The sequence below is a fragment of the Nilaparvata lugens genome, chromosome 6 (genome assembly GCF_014356525.2).
Source record: "Nilaparvata lugens isolate BPH chromosome 6, ASM1435652v1, whole genome shotgun sequence".
NCBI classification, from domain to species: Eukaryota; Metazoa; Arthropoda; class Insecta; order Hemiptera; family Delphacidae; genus Nilaparvata; species Nilaparvata lugens.
Window position 1 is genome coordinate 62,121,568 of NC_052509.1, and position 20,563 is coordinate 62,142,130.

The following is a 20,563-nucleotide window of genomic DNA, read 5'->3' on the forward strand; positions in this document are numbered from 1 at the left end:
AATTGAATGAATAAAATGTTAACTAGACATCATTTTTTGATAACAGTTGAAAATCAATCAAAAATCATTCGCCAGCATAAATCATTGTAATGATTACCATTGTCATTTCGCCATCATCATCATTATCACAACTGCATCAACACATCATTCATGATGGCAATCAACATTCATTCATTCATGCTACATATGATTGACTGGTTGTTGTGTGATCGGTGTTCTTTTTTATATCTTCTCGATGTTGGTGGTTAGTTGATAAGTTATTCTCTGTAGAGAAATTTATTATCTATCTGTTTGTTACTGTGGTCTGCTTGTGTATTTAATTGTTTATTGTGTGTTCAGTTTCGATATTTTTAGTATTAAAAATTAGTTGTAAGACTTCTTCTAGTGTTGAAGGTATATACTACTTTACTAGATTATGAAGTTTGACAAGATTTCTACAATAGTCTGGAGGAATACGATAGATGACATAGCTTACTAGTGTTATTCGAATTATATCTTCTGAAAATGTATAATACTTATGATAAATAAAATCAATATATATTTATCACAAAGGTAAGCCCGATTTCTAGACAATACCCACAAAATTATAGTTACCTGCAGTAACTGTAATAGTAGCCTACTATTATAGTTACCTGCAGTAACTGTAATAGTAGGCTACTAAAGCTCTTTAGAAGGCCTTCTTTTTATGAAAATATAATTGGTTGAATTAACACCACAATACTCAACAGAAATAACTGAGCCTTCATATTGTCATTTGAATAGATACATTCAATCGTATTTGTCCAATAATTTCTACTTTTTATGTATTATCGAACTCTAAGAATAGATCTAAAGAAAAAATATAGCTTCTCAAAAAAAAATCATCCTGAAATAATTCAATTATTGAAGTAGACGATAAATTTTGTTACTAAACCGGAAAGGAGCAATTTAAATCAGCGAGATTCAAATAAAATAATATGAAATAGGATAAATTAATAAAAATATAATTATCGGTCATCAATTTAAAAATTAATAAACCAAATAGAGTAGATGCATTCTTTTTTATCACCAAAAATATATGTACTACCAAATAATACACTTACTAAAAATAGCTACTAAATTGATATCAATTTAAAAATTAATAAACCAAATAGATTAGATGCATTCATTTTTATCGCCAAAAATATATGTACCACCAAATAATACACTTACTGAAAATAGCTACTCAAATTGATATTAGACTATTTGGTTTTTATACTCTTCATTGAATTGCTCAATAAATTTCAAATCTGTTTTAAGAAGCCATACAATCTTGAAAGATCATTGCCTCACCAATAATATTTTGTTTTACTTCATTCAACAATTATGTGTATTATCCAACATTTTCACTAAATAAACTTGTGTAATAAGTTTACACATTAAATTACTTCTTGAATAAATAATTAATAAAAGTGGAGCATTCCAAAATCAATAGTCTCAATCCTACCCATAATATAATTATGACAGCCTAATACTACCGGTATGCCTACTTCAAAACACCCTGATAAAGTTTTTGAATCGATCCAAAACATGAGTTAAAAAATCCATTGAATCTAAATTATTCGATATAAAAGAAAAATATTTCCCTAAAATAATTTGTAATCTAACTTGGTATATCAGTTATATCCAGAATTGACTAATAGAATCATGCATTAAATTATCAAATAAATTTCAAAATGATTCCTGAATCAACAGATAGGTTCCAAATCAATCGGTATCTTCTGTAGCCAAATCTACAGAAGAAAGAAAAATATTTTCTTGAAATAATCTGTAATCCAACTTGGTATATCAGTTATTTCCAGAATTGACTAATAAACTCATGCATTAAATTACCAAATAAATTTCAAATCAATTCCTGAATCTACAAATAGGTTCCAAATCAATCGGTATCTTCTGTAGCCCATCTGTTACAAATCAATTTCGGTAAAATTATCGCAATTAATTAATAACTGAGCACCAAAAATGATGTAGTAGTGAAAATATGCAAGCTGATGAGTCACTCCTGTTTCAATTTTTTGCATACAGACAACTCCAAAAAAATTGCCTTCTCTGAGCGACATAAGAAGAGGTTCTATGAAACTCTCGAATTCTCATGGCAAAGGATATGGTATGCGACATGGAATTGGCGAATTATCAACCTTTAGATGGCTAAAGCACGTCTCTTAGAGCAAACACCTATGTACCGTAATCTTGTAATATAGCCTCTTACATAATAATAAGTAGAGCACGTAGTTCTATATATGTAACTAGCTGATGTTGATAAAGACACTGCTGTATCCACTGTCATAGAAATAAATTGCAAGCTTTGTATATTATTGTCAATCCTTTGTATTTCCTATAGAAATGCATATATTATGTGTTGCTCTTTGAGCAGAATATTGTCCTGTATATTGTCCCACATGTAACACGTAAGTAGATTTTTCAAAAGTAACAAGCTTTATACAAAAACGTGCGATATTTATTTGTAAAAATTTGCAGAAGTGATGATGTATTAAAAGGTTACTTCAAATTCTATATGCTTGTCCTGAAAAGTGGAAGCTGATTGTGTTGTCTTATCATCAGAGATTTATTATAGTAAGATTTTCAAGATATATTTTATCGAATTAGGATAAAATACTTCCATATTATTTAATTCACTAATCGACTACAAAATGGCCTTTCTACTGTGTGTTTTTTTAGTATATCTAACTGTCTAATTCCACTAGAAAATCAACAGCTTTTCATTTTTTCGTGGCAATCGTTTCTATTTATTCATAGATTGCTTGATTGCTTATTGGAAACAATACATTCGAACAAATAGTACTGTACGGTACAGTACAAATTTTAATCTCTAAACGTCTACAGGAGTAAATTCGGTAATTTTTGATTGCATCACATTAACTTCACTCATTCTGTTTGTTAGCTTTCCAAAACATCATTTGTAAATAGGACTGATTCCAGCTTAGCAAAAAGTTTTATTTTTCATTGTATCAATTTTAAATCAGTCTCAGGGGAAGTGAAGAAAATTTATCAAATAAAAATAAATTATTAGACTTCAAACTGGTGCTCCTATACTTTTTCAAACAATAATTATTCTCAAACGTTCAACCTCAATTGAATAAAGGTAGACATATGATAAATTCATAGAGTAGGTGAGAATATTTTATGTCCCAGACAAACTTATCACTTTTAAGAGGTATTCATGCTTCATGAACATTCATAAAATGATAACATCCTTCTTTATAGAGAATAATGCACGTTTAAAGAGTTTTTCATCAATGATTTTTTGTCCATTATTGGTGTGGCAATGATCTTTAATTCACTAATTTCACCAAACAATTCAGAAATAGTTTCAAAAATTGAACAGAGATCATCATTAATTTCCATCTCGATAAAATAGTCATTTTTATCATTCAACTTCAAATATTTCCGAAAATATGTCAACATTTCTTACATATAATTACACAAGATAGACTTGGACACACACGTCTCTTGAATATCATTTTACTGAAAAATACATTTCAGTATTTCGAGTTTAGTAATTCTACAGAGTTGAGTGTTGTACGTAAAGGTAGGTATAAAATAGGTAGGATAATTATGGTGAAGCTAAGACTTACTCCCTGGTGAGTGTATCCAAACTAGTGAAAATTACCATTTGTCCCCTTAGGCTCCTCATTTATGTGAAGTAGCTTATCTTGAAATAGAGCTATATATATCCTTTTATTAGAACCCTCAAATTAATGTTATTAGTCATTTTTGTCTGATGCTCGGGAGCCCAAGGGGTGTAATTTACAAATTAGGTGATACATGAGTATTTACTACGATAATTGAGCATTAATTAAAGTGCTGATCATTTTGTGTTTTTTCTCAGCTTGCACGGAGCATGATAGTGAGTACCCTTCAAAGCTTCTCTCTATTCTTTCAAAGCCATTCAATTTGAATTCAACAACTGCTTTTCATCAAATTGAAGAAATTATGATTTCTCTTTTTCATAGCTTCTACAAATCATGAGATTAAAATCAGCTTTCAATATTTGACATAATAGCAGCTTATAGTAGAAATCAGCTTTAAATGGTGTAGAATAGTAGCTGTAGTCTAGCCATTATAGACAATTATTAACTTATAACAGTAGTGCTTTATATCTAGATTAGTGATTAGTTTAGTTAAGATAAGAAAGACAATTTAAGACTCACAAAAGAATAATAATTTGTAGAGAGCTTTTTGCTAGTATGAGAGAGTCATTTATTGTTATTTTTCATAGTTGAAATACGGTGGTTATCACATTACATTTCGACAAGAATGGAGAGAAGATTCTATTGCAAGCACATGAGCCTTAAGCTGGGTTTATACCAAAGTTATAAACAAAATGTTTATAACATAATCCTTATAGATTCTATTAGATTGAACGGAACTTGACAAAGTTCATATTATATGAAAATATTATGTTCATCGTGTGTGATAAGATATGTTCAATCTAATAGAATCTATGAGGATTAAGTTATTAACATTTTGTTATTAACTTTGGTGTAAATGCAGCTTAATGTTATTCAAAAATATTGCAGCTTGCGAATTTTCTCAATGTAGATTGCATTATCATGATCTATTTTAGATTTTTAGATTGAACGGAACTTGACAAATTTCATATTATATTCATATTATAAACAAAATGTTCATAACATAATCCTTATAGATTCTATTAGATTGAACGGAACTTGACAAAGTTCATATTATATGAACATATCATGTTCATCATGTGTATGATAAGATATGTTCAATCTAATAGGATCTATAAGGATTGAGTTATTAACATTTTGTTATTAACTTTGGTGTAAACACAGCTTAATGTTATTCAAAAACATTGCAACTTGCGAATTTTCTCAATGTAGATTGCATTATCAAGATCTTTTTCCGAATTCAGCAATTTTTCATTGCAGGTTATGTGATATTCTCTCAAGGTGGTTATGATTTATTGGAAATGTATTGCATTTCAATGTTATAAAATATTGTAATGTGTCATAGCCAAATCTAATACAAGCCTACGATATTGCAACATCGCAGTGTAGGCCTAGAATCTAATACATGATTAAAAGATCAGCTGGTATTTTTTAAAATATTTTTCACCAATCATGTATCAGACTCTAGGCCTACACTGCGACGTTGCAATATCGTAGACCGCGGCCTTGTTTTACAGGTGGCTATGAATAATCCAAACTTCATGCACTGAAGAGTGTTTTACAAAAAAATAATTACACTTCTTGCTAGACAATACCGTACTAGATGAACATCATTTCTCGAAATACGTCCGTAACAATAATTCGATGTGCACAATAGTGTTCAGTAGAAGTTTCATTCTTTCTGTATGATCTTTCCACTACCACTTTAGATATTATACATAGAGTGAGCGAATCGTATATATAACTGTGGAACAATAATATTCTAAATTTCATCAAGAGAAAACTTGTAATTTGCAGTTGAATTTATCATTTTAAAGAGAATGGTTTGTTTTGTAATACACCAAAGCATCTCCACATTTCACTACTCAAAAATAAAATTTACATTATGAACAGAGCTGGAAGCTCATACATTATGTGGAATTTCTCCATATTAAGGCTGTTAGGTACACCTTTCAATTTTCTTCAAATTGGATAATCTTTTTCAATATAATTGTTAAAAGCATTATAAGAGTGAGAAAAAGTGGCAACTGAAATTTTTAAGTGGTCTAATAAGCGAGTTATGGGTTGTTGAATTGCTAAACTCCGTTTTCTATTCAGATCAAAAACGGTTTTGAATTTTCCATTGGAGTTTCTTTGGAGTTTCATTGGCTTTGTTCTGATATGTGTTTTTTCGCGATTAATGCCAAAATAAACAAGTTATAGTATTTACAAAAAATGTTACTTTTTTATTTATTAAGGATATTGGTAATAAAATGTTTTAGTTTGGAAAGATACATTTTTTTAATTTTTGAGAGAAGTTCTGAAATAATATAGTCGAAACCGTTCATGATCTGGAAAGAAAACGGAATCTGGAAAGTTAGCAGTTCAACAACTCGCTTATTAGACCACTTGAAAATTTCAGTTGCCACTTTTTCTCACTCTTATAATGATCTTAACAATTATATTCAAAAAGATTATCCAAATTAAATAATAAAAAAGTGTACCGAACACAGCCTTGATGTGAAATGAAATAAATATTTGTCATTTCTACATAATTTATTTGAGCTGAACTGAATTTTCAATGCACTTAAGGCATCATCATCAGTGGCATTTTTTGGTTAGACTAAGAAACATGACTAAAATAAATTATGTGGAACTAACGACTTTTATTTCATCTTAATATTCAAAAATAGGTTGAGCTTAAAATAATATAAGTAGGCTAGTAGGCTTCAGCAAAGTATTTATAAGAATGAAAGTATTTTCTTTATAATTATAATACTAGCTCTCCATGAAATGAATTAGCTTTGCTTCTGGTTATAGAAAATTAAAATAGAAAGTGTTCTTGCTCTATTCATCTTGTGTACAATAATTAATATTACTTTGTTTAGCCAGTTACACACACATCGTTTTTTGGAGGTTTGATTTTTTGGCGTCCTTATGAAATAAGGACAGTTAGCCTATTCGCCAGTTTTAATAAAACTTGGCTAACACATGAGCATATCATTTTTTTGCCAAGTTATGTTTAATATAATAGAATTTATAAGGACGGCAAAAACTCGTGCGTCCAAAAATCGATGTGTGTGTAACTGGACTTACGCTGAGTTGCACAAAAGCCTATTAAATTTTAATCATGATTAAATGCCACGAGAAGCAATCAGAGAAGCCTTCTTTTCAAAAAAGTGTTTTGTGATCGGTTCTTACGATTTAATTTAACTGGCTTTTGTGCAACTGGGCTTTAGACTACGGTATCACACTATTGAAGTATATAGACCTAATATATGTGTTTTATCGTAGTCCTGTTTAAAGCATTCAAACAACAATAATTGCGTATGTTGCTTATTAATTAGGTATTGTTCTCTGGTTGTGTGATATTGCAATGTCTTGTACGTTATACCATAGAGAAAAGATAGCATAAGAAGATATCTCATGGTAGCCTATAGGTAATTCATGTTCCAAATTTCAAGTTTGGTTTTTTTAACACAAGCCGATTATTTTCTATTACTGTCCATTTTATTACTGACTTGCCCCACGTAAACTAGGTAACTTCTAGGACTATCGACTTGAGACTTGAGTTAAAAGTGAAACGCCGGTAAGAAACGCCCTATATCACGGGAATTTTTTTGAGGCTTTTGTCTTTTGCAAAGGTCAAAATAATTGAATAGACTTGAAATCTTTTAGACTTTTTTATTTAATTAAAGTGGATTTTTGACAACGTTTTAAGTCTATTCAATTATGGAAGAGTTCCACAACATCAACATTCACACTACAAACTTAAATAAAGGTCAAAATAGTTTAATTTTCAGAGTAGGTAACTTCAACTCAGCTAATAGCTTATGAAGTACCTTAATCATAACTCTGACGATAATGTTTTTGTTAGTTTTGAATTCATTCATTTCATTCTTTATTCATTTATACAATAAGTACGTTATCAAAATGACAGGGAGAGGATAAATAAGGTAACCTTGTGCTATTCTTCTCCCAAATTCAGATAACACATAGTCCGAAATAGGTTAAGTATTGTAGTTATTCAATTCACAGAAATTTCAGTCCTCAAGTATTTTCACAAAGTAGCTTTTCAAATTTAGATGCTTCGAAGCTAAACATAGAAGATATATTTCACATTATTATAACTGAAATAGGAAATATTCACATATTAATTTACACATATAATTTTGAAGAATTACCGAAAAACAAACTTAATTATAAAAGCTCAATTATTTTCATTTATAAAACTTTAATTAGAAGATGATATTTTATGATGTATTTTTTTCAAAATTATTGTACTGATTTGTCTAGTTCATTCATTCTTGTTTGTAAATTGTCAGTGTAAAGGTGCGTTAATTATTATTACTATTAGATTGGTTTTAAATTATTCAAACCCCAACATTCCAAAATTCCTAAACAATCAGATAGGCCTATTGAATAAAATTATTATCATTGAGTATATCAATCAAACATTCAATTATTTAAATGTATTTTTTTTATTATTAAGGCTCGTACAGATATACGCGCCGCGAACATGAGCAATTCACTTTTAATCAGCTGATTATATCTGTATTTTTACAGAAACGGTAAGATATAGATATAAAAAGCTTGGCATCAGCTGATTAAAAGTGAGCGCCGCGAACATGAGCAATTCACTTTTAATCAGCTGATTATATCAGTATTTTTACAGAAACGGATATCAAAAGCTTGGCATCAGCTGATTAAAAGTGAATTGCTCATGTTCGCGGCGCGTGAATCTGTACGCAGCTTTATGAATAAATTTCAAATTCAATGTCCTCTTATGCTATCTTTCCTCTAGGGGTTCACTCATGTTTTGTGCATAAACCTACTCATTTGTTTGAAATAGTGTTTCACTTGTATGAAGTCGATCTAATGTTCGCGGAGCGTAAATCTGTACGCAGCTTTATGAATAAATTTCAAATTCAATGTCCTCTTATGCTATTTTTCTTCTATGGCATTACTCATGTTTCAAGCATAAAAACCTACTTACTTGTTTGAATGTGATTAGTGTTTTGTATGAAGTCGATCTAAACAGTGTTTGTGGTTGTGTTTCGGTTGCAGGGCGGAAGTATGCCCAACACGAGTAGTTCAGTGCCGTTTCTACTGAGCTCCAGCATGAGCTCGATTCGTAGCCGTCGGCCGTCCGCATGCCTCAGCAGTTCGCAGGGCTCTGCGGGACTGTTGCAACAGCTCGGAAGCGGCATGGTAAGACAGCTCTCCTCCTCTTCAACTACAACGCACCACACCAACGGCAGGGCTTTCCCTAGTACCAATGTAAGGCAATGTCCTTCCTCTACCTCTCTCTCAATCTCTCTCTCTACTCTACTCTACCTCTTCTCTCTCACTCTCTCTCTCTCTCTCTCTCTCGTAATATCTTTCTTCTTCGTTTCACTCTTGGAACACGCGCACACTTTCTGGATTTGTTTTACCGACACGCATACTCATACAACACTGCTGATCATCTTTTTGATCATCTTTTCATATCATTTGACATTCTTGTTTTGTCATTCATGATACTTGTCATCCATGATCCATTTCTTGTCATCCATGATTCTTGCTTTGTCATTCATTGTTCTTGTCTTAACATTCATGACTCTTGTCTTGTCATCCATGGTTCTTGTCTTGTCATTCATGACTCTTGTTTTGTCATTCATGATTCTTGTCTTGTCATCCATGGTTCATGTCTTGTCATCCATGATTCTTACTTTGTGATTCATTTATTTATTTATTTATTCGTGGACAGAATTACAAATCATATAAATATGATTAGGAAGGAACAACAGGCTTGGCCCGAATCTATTCCATTCCCAAATTTTGATAAATTAATAAAATGTACAAAAAATAGGTTATGTTTCTACTGTAAAACGTTCAAGTAGTTAATGACTCTTGTCTTGTCATTCATGATTCATGTCTTGTCATCCATGACTCTTCACTTGTCATTCATGATTCTTGTATTGTCAATCATGATTCTTGTCTTGTCATTCATGACTCTTGTCTTGTCATTCATGATTCTCGTCTTGTCATTCATGATTCTGGTCTTATCATCCATGAGTCTTGTCTTGTCATTCATGATTCTTGTCTTGTCATTCATGGTTTTTATCTTGTCAGTCATGATTCTTGTCTTGTCAGTTAACATCATTCTTGTTATGTTTCATCTTGTAGGTAATTCATGTAGGGACTTGGTAGGAAATTCATCTCATTAGACATTATCTTTAGTCCAGTCACTATATACATTGGTTCTTGCAAAATTTCCTTGTGCTAGAAACAGTGTGACCCAAAAAACTCGTATTTTTTTATCATTCTCCAGTTTTCAGCTATTTCCGCCAAATCCCTTAACGGACGTTTAACAAGACATTCCTGTCTTGTCAGTCATAATTATTTCAATCTCCTGTTTCATCATGTAGGTGATTCCATGAAGCTGCCAACCCTATAGTCAATATTTGCAGTAGCAGAGATCTTCGGGGTGGTTTACAGCATTTAACTTTGGATTTTCGTTTAATAGTAATTTTTATTTTATCTAGCAGGAAAATTCTGAAGTGAATCTCATTGATTGAGTTTGTAGCGTGAATATTGACGTTGTGAAACTTTCCATAGTTGAAGAGACTTGAAATGCTGCCAAAAATCCACTATACTTAAATAAAAATTAACATTTTACAGGAGCATGCTTTCGTGTGTGCTTGAAATGAATCTCATTGGGTTAATGATGGTCTTTGGTAGGACATTTTCGTATCATCAGACATTCTCTGCTGTTAAAATTTATTGGTTGTTTCTGTTACATCTAGTAGAATTCATGACAATATATTGGTAGCATGATAGGACACGTGTGTCACCTTTCAGAACATTCTTTGTTCGTCAGTCATTTTTTTCCTGTTTCATCTAGAACTTGATAGGAACTGAACAAATTCATTATAAGAACTTGATAGAACACATCACGGTATATTTTCATCTAAATTCCGTGGAACACATCAGTAATCTAATCATCAAACAGATGATATGGTCACCATTTCTGCTAAAATTCTGGTTTTTTGTAGACTATGCTTAGGGAGAAAGCAACATGTAGAACATGTTGAGGGTTCCAATTATTTCATGACAGGGAGATTATAGGTACTCATTATCTGGAAGTCTGTTACGAGAACTAACCATCCCAAATATACAGAGTAAGCATAGTTTCAGATAATTTGGTTTCCAAAATGATACTGTATCTCTGAACAACAGCTTCTTATTCATCCCATGAACAAAAATCAGCTCATCAGAATTCATCCATTATCATTGCATAACATCTCATCGCATATTTCTTTTATGTTCTCTTTCATTTGGTTGAATTTCTAATATTTGATAATATTTAACGTTTATTTGTCAAGTTTAATTTCTTGTTTAGTTAATTTTTATTGGTTCATGCATGCTACTGTCATTATTAATTTGAAATTTTTGAAATTATGAATTATAAACTATCATATAAGCAGCAATACGTTTAATTTTTAAATTGAATACAGTAGTCCTGAAATAAAACGAATAACGTTTTGAAAGTGACTCTAAAATCAAAAAATATGTGTCTATGTGCAGAGACTTTATGAATATATTATATCCCTCAAACATTATAACAAGAAAGGAATTTTGTGAATTTCAATCATGAATCCATTAGGCTACTAATTACGAAGAATCAATAAATGTGTTGCATAAGCAATCCTTTGAATGGATTCTTTAAGTTTTCAAAATAGGGATTTCATCTTAACATTTCTAACATTTAAAATTGAGCATTTTCTATTTAAAAAGCTTCCATAAAAACATAAATAATAATTTATTACAAAACAATAATAATGTGAGTAAATATTGTTATGATCACCACATTAATACCAAGTAATATACTGCATAGTCATGAAATCAAATTTTAATTAATTTTTATTTTTTTGATAAATGTTCATTTATTTGATAATAATATGAGAATAGTTTATTGATATACATAAATATACATATAAAGCCAAATAATAACCAAATCCTCATAAAAACTTGCATCAAGGACTTCCTTAATAACTTTTACTGAAGACTTTTCTATGCCATTTCTATGATTTTCACAGAAATATTCATAAACTCAATATCATGTGAATAGGCTGTGATTTTCATGTATTATAATGTTATGATCTTATGTTGTAGTTTGTCAGAATTTGGAAGTCTGGACAATGGTAAAGCTGAGTTTATGACATAGCATCAAATCATTTACATCAGGTGGGATTTTCTCATTCAGCGAGTTTTTCTATTTAAAAAAGATGAAGGCGACTTCTGGGCTGAACACACCAATACGCATTAGCCCACTTTTTACTGAGATTCCGATTGAGCATTGTGTTAAAATTTATTGAATAATGCATTTTGTTTTGTATAAATTTGTTGAATTTTATCTTACACTAACACACCGTAAGCGTGAATTGGTTTGGAAATACTTTGACAGCACACTAACACACCCCAGCCCAATATTAATCCTAGATGTTGACATTGAAATTTGTTTGAAACTTTTGAATTGGAAAATTCTTTGAACTTAGAAGTAAATTAGAGAAAATTCTTAGAAGTACTTAAAAGTAGTAGTAAGTAGAAAACTTTATCACTACTACAAGAGAGATTCAAAACTCAATCTTTTTCGAATAGAAATATAATATTAGAGACCCCTAGGTTTTTTCTGAAATATTTTTTTTCATACAAACATTGAAAGGCTCACAGATTAATTCCAGAACAAGCCTTAATGACGTATCAGTTAGCATAATAACATATCTGACATATTATTGTTATCAACACACAATTTTGATGACGAATGATCCATTGCAGTCCAGGATTAGAAATTTTATTCTAAAAAGAATCATTCTGTACGACTAGCCCCAAAAATGTTTGGGGTTGGGGTTTTAGTTGATATTTATTTATTTATTCAAAAAAATGCATACAGGTATTATAGCCAATAGGCATTATAGTCCGAAGCTATTCCCGATTTAATATCACAAGAGTTTCTTCATAAATTACATAAAAAGAAAGTTCCGGTAACATAATATGATAGTTGAAATATCTTAACATTTTCCATGTCATTCCATTTCACGATAATTTATTATTGTTATCAAACTTTATTCCCTACACAAAAATGGTGAACTAAAAAAATGAGTTTGATTATTTCAAAATGGTGGATTTGAAGGTCATTATAGATTTTCGGTGACAAATAGGATTTTTATCATCCTCCACCACTTGAACTTTTCCATTTCACCTGATTTACAATCATTCAAACATCCATAGGTTTATTGTTGAAATGCATTCACATCACTCGACTAAAATAATTCTTTATCCATTTATTCAACTCATCAGAAATACAACTCAAACCATTGTTGTTACTCTGAACACTCAAATTATCAATCCGAATATTGTCATTTGTATAATTTCCCTCCATTGATAAGCCTAACCAACACTGCATTCCAAATATAACTTGATCCCATAGTAAAAAAAATTCTGGCTGATTTTCAAATTGAATCTTGATGCATAACCTTTATTAGATTACTGACTTTTGGATGAGAATGAGAATTGCATTCAATAAAAGCACACTAAAAAATTAAAATTGCATGAATTATTTCTAGTCCTAGTTTCTAAAAAGTTACCAAAACTGAAAATCTTCTCAGCAGACAAAATATAGTCTATAATCATATTATTTCTAATTACATCATCATAATACAGTAAACTAACAAATTCATTAAATTTAATATATTGTATTGCCTTTTAGCTACCTTAAGATTGATGGAAAAGCATAGGCCTAAATAATATTGGAAGTTGTTCAATGATACTCAATACTAATGTCTCAATACTGGTGTTTTCATTAATTTGAATCAATCTTTCAAAACACAACGAAATTTCGAAAATTCAAAATGAAAAACGAGATTCTTTCAATTATGTTATCGCTTGAGAAAATAAGTTTTTCTAAGTCTACAATACATTCTATCAAAGATTGGCTATCCTACGTATACTACTTCTATGAACATTCCAACTACCGTAAATAAAAAGTCAAATATAAAACTATCAAAACTATTCATATATAAAACTATCAAACCAGCTTTTTAGGTACAGCTTAAATGAAATTTAGGGTGAAATACAATTCAAGAAAACATATCGGTTTTATTTAACAAATATACAAAAACTAACTTATATATGAAGAATATACGAACTCTGTTGATTGAATTCCAAAAAAAATTGTCAAAAACAGGTTATAGGAATATATTTGAACACTGATAACGGATGAAGCGAAATTTTTGTATAAAAGTAATACCATTCAAAAATGAAACAAAAGTCGAAACAGGATTTAGGAATATATTTGGACACTGATAACGGATGAAGCGAAAAAATACATTTCAACTTTCACATTTATCATGAACATTTCTCATTCCTTCCTGAACATGTTACTGTATCACATCAAATCAAAACGACTCGTTCGAGTACAAAATCCATCTTGTAAACTACTTCAACATATTTCTTGTAGAACTGCATACTTTGTCGACGCAATCTATCCATTGTGCTTTGCTTAGAGCTTGTAATTTCCAATTTTTGATAACTAGCTGCTATTTTACTATTACAATTTGTGAAAACATCATCCAAAGCTTTGATGTTGCTTCAGTTGCTAGCGACTTGTATCATGTATCAAGGATACAAGGTTACATGAAACATGTTTCATCATCATTTTAACATGTCCACATCTTGCATTCCACCTATTTCATCACTATTTTTCGATTTTTATGAATGTTGTGCTCCTTTTCTCTCTGCCCGCCTTTTCATATCCATTGTCCGTCCGCTTGATAAAAAAAAGACAATTTTTTGAGAGAGTTGAGTACTGTAATAGCAGTCTTCATTCACAGATACGTCAAGATTCTTATTATACATATATTCCGGTAAAGTATCCTAGTAGAATTTATAGTGAATATACGGTATATTGTTTGTGTGTGAATTTCCATTGATAGAAATATTGATAAGGCAGATAAATAGCATAGACTTTGCAATTTTCCATTGGAGAGTATGTTACTGTATTTATATTTCAATATGGTTGGTTTTTTGTCTTAAGTTTCTTTATTGCTCTTCAAATTAGAAGGCCCCTGGCTGTCATTTGAATCTAATTGTCAACCATGAAAACCAGGGGGCCTTCTCTTGATGCGCTAGATACCCGTTTATTGATTCAAATACAAAGTATGTTGCTTTATTGATTTTGAGAGACTTTGAAAATGGGTTGTATGGAGGATGAATTACTTTACATATTTGGAGATGACTTATAATGCAGAGAAATTATCGAATTAAGTTTGTTGTTTTTTTTTTGGTCCTTCAAAATTATTTCTTTAATATGTGAATATCACCTATATTAGTGATAATGATGTGAAATATTTCTATTGTATTTTAATATAACTTTAAAGTGAAAAACACTCACATTCTTTGCTGTGGCGACAACCGTTTCGTGCTGGTGTTGCACATTTTCAAGCCCTTGAAGCTGCTTGGAAATGTGCGATATCAGCACGAAACGGTCGTCGCCACACCAAAGAATGTGAGTGTTTTCTCACTTCAAAGTTATATTTAAATACAATAGAAATAATAATACTTAAAACAAGATGGATAACCAACAAGGAATATTTCTTCTATGATTGGTTTTAAAGCATCTAAATTTAAAAATGTACTTTGTGAAAATAGTTACGAACTAAAAATTTTGTGAAGTGAACAACTACAAGACTGAACCTATTTCGGACTATGTGTAATCTTATCCAAATTTGGGAGAGGAATAGCACAAGGTTGTCTTATTGTTCCTCTCCCTATCATTTTGATGATGTACTTATTGTATGAATCAATAATAAACAAGTCTCAGTTGTTGGAAAAAATCTGCAATGTTTCTACTTACAGAAGACAAATGACTGTTTAGACTCAATGAACCTAGAATAGTATTCTAGGTAAATGTACCTAGAATAGTATTCTAGGTAAATGTACCTAGAATAGTATTCTAGGTAAATGTACCTAGAATAGTATTCTAGGAACATTGGTTGTGACCATAGAGGATGGAATAAAGACAAATTTAAATGTGCTGTACTTTTCCTTTGATCAAAACAAAAATCAAACATTATCTCCTGGTTCCAGATATTTATTCTATAGTTAGATTTACTTCAAACTGTCAATAATCCTCATTAATAACATTAATTAACATTAATAACTAAAACTGACAGTTTGAAGTGAATCTTACTATAGTAGAATCTTTATTTTTAATCTCCAAAAGGAAACTTTTTCTTTTGAACTGAATTAGTATCGTTTTCAAAATGATGTTGAAAATATTTCTTCCGTCTTCCTCCTTCTTGTAAAATTAATAGGTACATTTTACCTTCCACTTCAATTAGAACCTCCAAAGGGAAACTTTTTCTTTTGAACTGAAAATGTACCGTTTTCAAAATTATTTTTTAAATCTTTCATCCGTCTTCCTCTTGTCTACATTTCACTCCAATTTGATCCTTGGTCTTTTACTTACCTCCTTCCACCAACTCCTTGAGAAATATATAGAAGTCCTTCCCATAGTTCCTTCCCACAGTTTTGATCGTTTCCAAATTAAATATGTTTTTTATGTTGATTATGATTGAATTTGGCCAAGTCGCCGAACCAATTTATCCCTTATTTTTTGAAGAAGTTTTAGATTCTTATTCCATTTTCAATCAAAATTCTCTCCTAAGAGTATTTTATCGTAGTATTCATGTGTATTAGTATGGATATAAGCATAATTGATAATAATATAGGAAATTTGAGTATATTTTGAGTAGAATAGATCAGTTATTGATTAGCATTGGAGCTTTGATTCCTGTAATTTCAAGAAACTTAATTATGATAATCATTATAGAAGATCTATTGATTACGGTCTATGAAGAATATCCACGTTCCTAAAAAAATGTCTATGATTCAAGGATTGTGTTATTTATTTTTTCCAGAATATCTCTATTATTTCTCCTGATTTCAAACCTCATTATAATTGGTATTTATTTATTTTTTTGTTTGTTTTCTCTTACTTCTTTATAACCATTATTTATTTTACAATAATGCCCTCTATTGAATGCATGCTATTCAATGAGAGTAAGGTATTCTGGTGCATGCTCTTACATTCTCACTGTACATTTCCAAGCATGTGACCAAGTTTTAAATACTGTAATTTTTGTTCAAGCTTATATTCATTATTGCTTTTATGAAAAATTTTCTTTATATTTTCACTACGCCTATTTCATTCAATTAGATAGGTTAGATGAAACTTATTTATTAATCTCAAGACTAGATAGCAATCGTACTTACTGAATAGAGATTTTTTAATCGAATACATTTAAAAAAATTTTATAATATTATTATATCTGGAAAAGTTTCATAAAATTTATATCGGAGCGATTCAGTAACGGTGTAAATATTCAGGTAGTTTCAGATGGCAGTCAGATTTTCCGAGGGGATCCAGGGGGTTGTCTCTAAAGAAATTTTTTAAAATTGAATGCCACTAATCCAAATTGAGACGTTATAACATTACTATAAATTTATTACTTGGAAACAATAATTTTTTTCAATTAATTCACTGAAAATGTTTGGATTACAAACAGAATCTTTTTTCCTTCTCTCGCGCACCGCCAAAAAACAACAGCATTCAAGTTGAAGGGCTGAACTTATGAATGAAAATAAATTTGATAAGTCAAATAGTTACGGTAAATAGATGTACAGTAATATCACTTGTCTTTTATATGGGCTACTTTATTAAAATTAATGAAAACATAAAGTATGCCTACCTTTTTTATTTAAAGCTTTGAAACATTTCAACAACTACCGAAGTTTCAACATCAAATGGCCAAAGTAGGCCGAAACTTCAATTTCAATTTCGTATGTTTAACCATTATCTAGGAAAAAAATAGTAAGTGGAAAAAGCAAAATGGCCGCTGTGTGAGTAACTGCTAGATTTCCAGACAATTTAAATATGATAGATATATTTCTTACCCAGGAACAATGACCTAGTGTAATGGAGGGAGTTCGTAAACACCCTGAATTTCAATGAATAGTTGAAAATAAGGTTTGTGCTGACTGCACCCCTCAATGGCTGCTGACGAATATATTGAAAAATTTTATTCATTTAAACATTATTTATGGCCGTTAGCACAGTGAATGCTCAAACTAAATTGAATCGTCTGGTGATAATAATGATCTCAAAATTGATTAAATTAAAACAAACGAAGCTATATATTGAGTTGATCCAATTTGAACTGATATTCCCTTTAATCTGCTGACAAACAGCCCTCAATGATACACAAATCACATGAATATTTACGAACTCCTGTTGAATCAAAGCTCCAATGTTGGTTATGTCGTTAGTTTCAATTATTTCAGCATGGATAGCTTTGTAAATATACAAGTTTGAGCTGATTAACCAAGAATGTCAATGCATAAAACCCTGAGTGAGAATTGATCAAGTGCATTGTATATAGTTTTGTTCTAATCAGTAATCATACCCGTTCACATTGAAATTTGTTCAAAAAAGGGAAATTTCTGCGATTAATAGTGCCTATTGTATAGGAGAGGGCAGACATATTTTGTCTATAGGTATTTCCTATAGGCAGAATAGAATGATTTAGTAAGTTATTCTAGATCAAATGTATTCTAGTTACATTAGGTATTTCTATTCAATACTAGTCTATTAAAGAATGCAAACCCTCATTAATCTATATAATATACAAAACTCGCATTAATAAAATCATTTCATATATTGATATAACGGTATTCAACTAGTTGGGTTCATTCCAATCCAGAATATGAAATAATGATGAGGTTTTTATTCATCTCTACATTATTTTCAGAAATATTTTAGCTCACTGTTGAACAAAAAAAAAACAAACTGTAAGTTAGGCCTACTGTAACCGCGCTGTGTTTTTTGTTTAATCTATTAACCAGTTATTTGTAACCATTCCACTTTGCTTTTGTGTTAAGTGTTAACTTTTTAAAAAATGGCAGGTAATCTTAGACATTATTCATACTCCGAATTAGCTGACATGCATTTAATGTATGGAATGGGACACTACTGTAATAGTACTGAAGCAAGACGTTTGTATCAAGAGAACTTTCCTAACCGAGTATGTCCAAGTTCAAGGTTTTTTGCCACTATTCATCAACGTCTGTCTGAAACAGATTCTTTGATATCCAAAGAGCACATTATGCAGGCAGACCCCGATCTACTATGACTGTTGAGTTAGAAGAACAAGTTCTTAATGAAATTTATGAACATCCAGAGAAGAGCACAAGAGAATTGTCAGTGCAGTTTAATGTCAATCAATCTATTATTTGGAGGATACTAAAATAGCAACAATTACATCCATACCACCTCCAGAAAGTTCATACTCTATTGCCACGAGACTGTATTCCCCGTGCTGGTATTTGCCGATGGTTTTTAGTAAAACTTGTTTACCCAAACTTTTTAACAACCGTTTTATTTACCGACGAGGCACACTTTACAAGAACAGCTATCGTAAACGTCCACAACCAACATATTTGGGCAGCTGAGAATCCTCATGCCATCAATCCTAATCTTCCACAACATCAGTTTTCAGTAAACATTTGGCAGGAATCATAGGAGATCATCTACTTCTCTTCGAGCTTCCTCCCAGGCTTAATGGCATAATCTACTAGTCTTTTGGTATAAGTTTAATGTCATTTAGATATGCTACTTTCATATAAAAAAAAACTTTTCATAAAAAACCGAAATTTCTGCGATTAATAGTGCCTATTGTATAGGAGAGGGCAGACATATTTTGTCTATAGGTATTTCCTATAGGCAGAATAGAATGATTTAGTAAGTTATTCTAGATCCAATGTATTCTAGTTACATTAGGTATTTCTATTCAATACTAGTCTATTAAAGAATGCGAACCCTCATTAATCTATATAATATACAAAACTCGCATTAATAAAATCATTTCATATATTGATATAACGGTATTCAACTAGTTGGGTTCATTCCAATCCAGAATATGAAATAATGATGAGGTTTTTATTCATCTCTACATTATTATCATCATCAATACATTCTCAGTTGAAGCCTTTCATAAACGCAACAGAAATTATTCTCCCAAGCCATTCTGCATAAACATCGCATATTATTTAGTGTTTTGCGTGTTAATAATAATATTTTTCTATTTCAGAAAATTGTTCTGTTCTGAGGAAGTGATTGTGTATTGTTGAATATTAATTAAATGTCTGCTTCTGATTTTAAATTTTCAGTATCAGCTGTTTTCTGGGAGATCATAAGGTTGATGTGCAATGAACGCTTGCATAGGGATTAAACACAATCACCTAACGTATTGTGGTTTCAGCTGAATCAGAGAATTATTGTGTTGTATTGTCTCATGATTTATCCCGTTGAAAACACTATGAAGAAACATTGGATTGTAAATATTATAATATTAACATATGAATGAATTTTAATTCGTGGCCTCCATTTATTATACCGGACAATTAATTTATTGAAACTCTATTATTAAATAATTGAATTATAGAATAGGCACCCGACTGAATAGAGACTGTAAATTTGACACTCTAGACAATGGTAAATTAAAAACATCGGTAACTCATTAAAATTATCAGTAGAATTTTATTATAAATCCAGTTGAGCATTGAATCATTCAAGTCGCCATATTTATAATGATCGAAAACATTAATTTGGAAAAATTTCTTTCGTAGAGTGAAACTACATACAATCAAATCATTGAAATGTTTCTATTATTGTACTGCTGTGCAGCCAAAAATTTAAACAAACATAAAATGTGTATGGAATGTTGATGAATTTAATACTTTTTATTTTTATGTAATAATGTTATGTGATTCCTAAATATATATATGAAATCAATTATCAAATCGTGATGTAC

General features: G+C 30.6%; 1 protein-coding gene across 1 annotated transcript in view; it reads left to right on the plus strand.

Moving 5' to 3' along the window:
* LOC111056062 (SCY1-like protein 2) overlaps positions 1-20,044 on the plus strand; it is a gene marked incomplete at its 5' end in the record, with an annotated part of 129,230 nt that extends 109,186 nt beyond the window's left edge. The window contains 4 exon segments of the mRNA XM_039431607.1: positions 3,869-3,886; positions 8,718-8,861; positions 11,808-11,879; positions 19,920-20,044. Coding sequence (XP_039287541.1) covers positions 3,869-3,886; positions 8,718-8,861; positions 11,808-11,840 — 195 coding nt within the window.
* Positions 20,045-20,563: the final 519 nt, after the last annotated feature.